The sequence below is a fragment of a genome, unplaced genomic scaffold (assembly GCF_019419815.1).
Source record: "Pyrus x bretschneideri cultivar Hongxiangsu unplaced genomic scaffold, Pyrus_bretschneideri_v1 Contig34, whole genome shotgun sequence".
Taxonomy (NCBI): Eukaryota; Viridiplantae; Streptophyta; class Magnoliopsida; order Rosales; family Rosaceae; genus Pyrus; species Pyrus x bretschneideri.
In genome coordinates this window covers 3,728,396-3,732,281 of record NW_025999657.1, presented here as the reverse complement: position 1 = coordinate 3,732,281, position 3,886 = coordinate 3,728,396, and the positions used below count along the sequence as shown (strand labels likewise).

Genomic DNA, 3,886 nt, shown 5'->3' with positions numbered 1-3,886 from the left:
TATTCTTCATTATACAACTCCTGATAAACCCACCATATAGTTAATCTTAACCTCCTCATCACTCCATAACACCTTAACCTTATAAACAAGTGTTTGCTCTCTATATAATTTACACATGCATCACAAAGAGTGTGTTCTATGCTGAACGTTGTCGCTTTGCAGTCTAATGAAGGTGGACCTTGAGATCTATTGTAGATAAATGGTATGTTGTTGAAACTTGGTTATTCTTCTGTTTTTTCCTCTAAACAAAAATTTAATTCCTATCAATGGCTTATGGCTTAGGTTGGGTCTTTGCCAAGATTAGTAATGTGATTGCATTTTGGTCAGTTGGGGAAAGCGTTTTAGTTGGTAAATGATAATCTACTTAATTGTAATTTTCTTCTCTTGTTCCCATGCATGAAAAATATATGTCACAGGCTTGTGAGGAAAGGCTGCAAGTAAAACGATCTAGCTCGGCAGTGTCGAGTCTTGATGTTTCGAGTGACGGTATTGCAAAAGTATTAGACACCATCGATGAATGGATATCTGTTTGCAATGGGATACGTAGTCAACGAATTCTTTCAGCCGCTCATCCTTCCTATATGCAGATAATGTCCTAAATTTAGTAATTTTGAACAGTTTGAGGTGGCTTAATTAGCATGCATTGAACTTGAGCCTCTTGTTTCTGTATGCTATGATCTTAACTAGTTTTAAGGATAATTTACGTATAGTTAAAAGATGTTTCAACTAGTTTTAATTGTAGAGTCTGATGCAAGGCAGTAGGAACTGTCCAGCGGGTAAAATAGGGCCAAATCGTAGTAGGAAGTGAATTAACAGAGTTCTAGGGAAAAATCCCAAGAGAACACTTGAATCTAAATTCTGGAATATTATTGATGAAAAGCTGAATACAAGAGTCTTTTAATAGCCTATTTATGCTAGAGTACAGCAGCCTAGAAAACCTAATCCATCGTCAGGTAAAAGTGATCACTTGAGCCTGCCGAAGAATCCCTGTCACTCTCGGATATTGGAAATGATGTGCACGCCTTGAAATTTATCTGGGGTTTCCGTGCCGAACGCCACTCATCAATGCATGCCATTTGGTGATGATCCAAATTTGAAGGAATACCAGGTTCCACAATATAAAGAATCCTTTCAGTTTTACCAAGAACGTGAACTGCAAGTCTCACACTTTCCTCCCTCTCTTCAATTGTGCTGTTAAAACACTTGATTGCCATAGCTTCCTGTAAATTTGTTAGACACGCACCCATTATGTCAGAGATCATCACAACCATTGATTCATACAATCTCTCACTTGATTCATTGATTTGGCCATCAGGATTTAGCAGAAGAGTTTGGCTTATCCTGTACATGGAATTAGCGGCAAGCTCCTTAACAGACCATTTGGAAGGGATATCTCTCGAACACACATTCTCCTTACTCATCCGCCGCTTTCTACATTCTTCAAATATGGATTTTGCAGTCTCAGAAAGTTCTTCAAGTGTTTCCTTTAGACTCTTCCCTTGACGTGACAATTTTCTGAGATCCAAATCTAGCCATGTGTGATATAGATCAACTCTTAGCCACACGACCTCTGCCGCCTTTCTGATGTTGGCAAGAACTCCTTTGCTATCCAGCTGTTCCTCAATAGCATTCATGTACATGAGCCCTTCATGTACCCCATCTATCAGATTTTCGATTGAACCAGAACCGATGTTTGGAAGTGCAAGTGCAATACTTGTTAGTGTCACAACGGGAAGAGCCCAACAATTTGGAGGTTCTTCACATTGTAGAGAGGGAACTTGATCACTGTCAAACTCTGCCACTCCCTTGAATCCTTGTGAGGCTGTCAATTTCTCCAACAGCTTAATGAGATGCTTGGGTTCTTCTTTCATTCCCTTCTGAGTCCAATGATCAGTAGCATCACAGTTGGAATTCATCATGTAATGAACCAACGCATCCTCACCTTCAAGATACAGAACATAATTACTAAGATCTTGCCTTGGGTTTTTCTGGGACATTGGGATGGAGTCGAATTCCAACTTCTTGTTCTTCCACTCCCTGAACAAGTCGCTGAGTAAAAAGATTCGACTCACCAAGAAAATGGAAATTGATCGAATTGCTTTGCTTGATAGGACAATCCCCGTTTGCATTGCAATACACAAGTCCAAAAGTTTGTTTCTTGCTTCATGTGCAAGTTTCCTGCAGTCCCGAGATTTGATTCTAAAAGTTAATGGACACTTTTTCAACTCCGCAAGCCCCTGAATCCAGTACCTTTCTATTTCGAATTCTTTTCTGTAGCTTATATTTCCTCTTTTCGGGCACTTAAAGTTGATGGCGATGAACCATCTAAACGCCGGGGAAATAGTACCAACTCCTACTGCAACTGCTTGCGTAAATAGAATCAAAGTGGTTGTCAATTTGTAGTCTGATTCCCCGCTGCAAAACTTAATGGACCATGGCATCAAGTATGTTCTAAACATGGCTTGGGCCAAAATCATGGCACTCAAAAGACAGAAAGCTCCAGAAGCAGTGCATGTCACTGACCTGCCCATCACAAATTGAGGGCTAGAGGTGTGAGCCATCAGCCAAAGCTTTGTCAATGTGTCTCTGAGTTTGGTAACTTCTTTTCTACCACTTGCATTTGTGCATTCTTTTGAAGATAATTGGTATCTTTTCTTGTACCCTTTTTCTAAATAATTCTTTGTTGTTGGAACCGTTAAAGCCGAGAAAATCAGCATGAGGAGCAAAACAAGCATGATGAACATAACTGAAGCGTGCTCCTTCCAGAAAACAAAGATTGCACCGGTAGCTAATTGGATGCAAATATTGACAATAAGGGTGATGACTAGAATTCCCAAGGCAATTACATTCATGAACATCTCTTCATTTTCCATGGCTCCAAGAGACGGCATGGAGTTAGCCATTGCTGTGCAGATCAAGGCAGAACTGCTAAGCTTTGCAAGCTGGTCGTGACGGTTGGGCATGGCAGTGTTCAGATCCACCGACAATTTGATGGCTACACCTATCAAGGTCAGAGATGTGGCATTAATGGAGAAGAACTTGCAGGGAAACCAGTACTTATGGTGCCAGATGCCGAGGATTACATCTGCAGCCATTGCAATCAGACAGGCCAAGGATGCTGCTGCTACATACATGCCAATCCAAGGCATTGGTGCACTAAACTTCTCCTCATACAGGTTACCGTTCATGTCACAGCCACCCATCTTTCTTTTTTAATTGTTTGTGTTGTGGAATGTTGAATATGTTATCAAGAATTTCAGGTCCGCCTAGGTTTAAATGCTTTACCGTGTTAACACTGTTGCATTCCTTCATTAACGTTTGACTAGAGTGTAGGAGAATGTTTTGAATATTTTATGTTCTCGTTTGGATTTTTCTTGTTGAGAGCAGCCTGAGCAGGTTTACTTTTTTGTAGCTTACTGATCATGGGAGTCAAGTGGAGCAGTTTAGGCTTTATTTTAGTACCAAATTTGTCAGCATCTCGTCTTTATTCTCATGTAGTTTAATTCTTTCTTAAAATACGCTCTTATATATACTAACTCGATATCCATGTCTCTTAGCAATTGCTGATCTCCTCTCAACTAATTATTATAATTAAAAAAGTTACTTAGATTTTGGTCATAGCTACAATATTAAAAAGAATCGATGAAGTTGTAAGAATATTTGGGAAATGAAGCATGAATTAACATAGATACCGGATTCATGTTAAACTTTGCAGCTTGAGTAGGAGCAGTGCATGTTACTATTGCTGAGAAATTTGTCGGCCACATTCCGTGTATGGTGAACATATGTTGAGCAGCTGCAGGAAGACGCAAGGGGGTTCTTCTGCCATGTAACCGAGGGCCATTGCAGTAAAACCTGCAGGAACTCAGTCTTGGGCGATAGCTAT

General features: G+C 40.1%; 1 protein-coding gene across 1 annotated transcript; it reads right to left on the bottom strand.

Moving 5' to 3' along the window:
* Window positions 1-466: 466 nt before the first annotated feature.
* Window positions 467-3,629, bottom strand: LOC125480606. Its single transcript, XM_048591612.1, has one exon. The coding sequence runs from the start codon at window positions 3,201-3,203 to the stop codon at window positions 939-941; it is 2,265 nt and encodes a 754-aa protein (XP_048447569.1). The 5' UTR covers window positions 3,204-3,629; the 3' UTR covers window positions 467-938.
* Window positions 3,630-3,886: the final 257 nt, after the last annotated feature.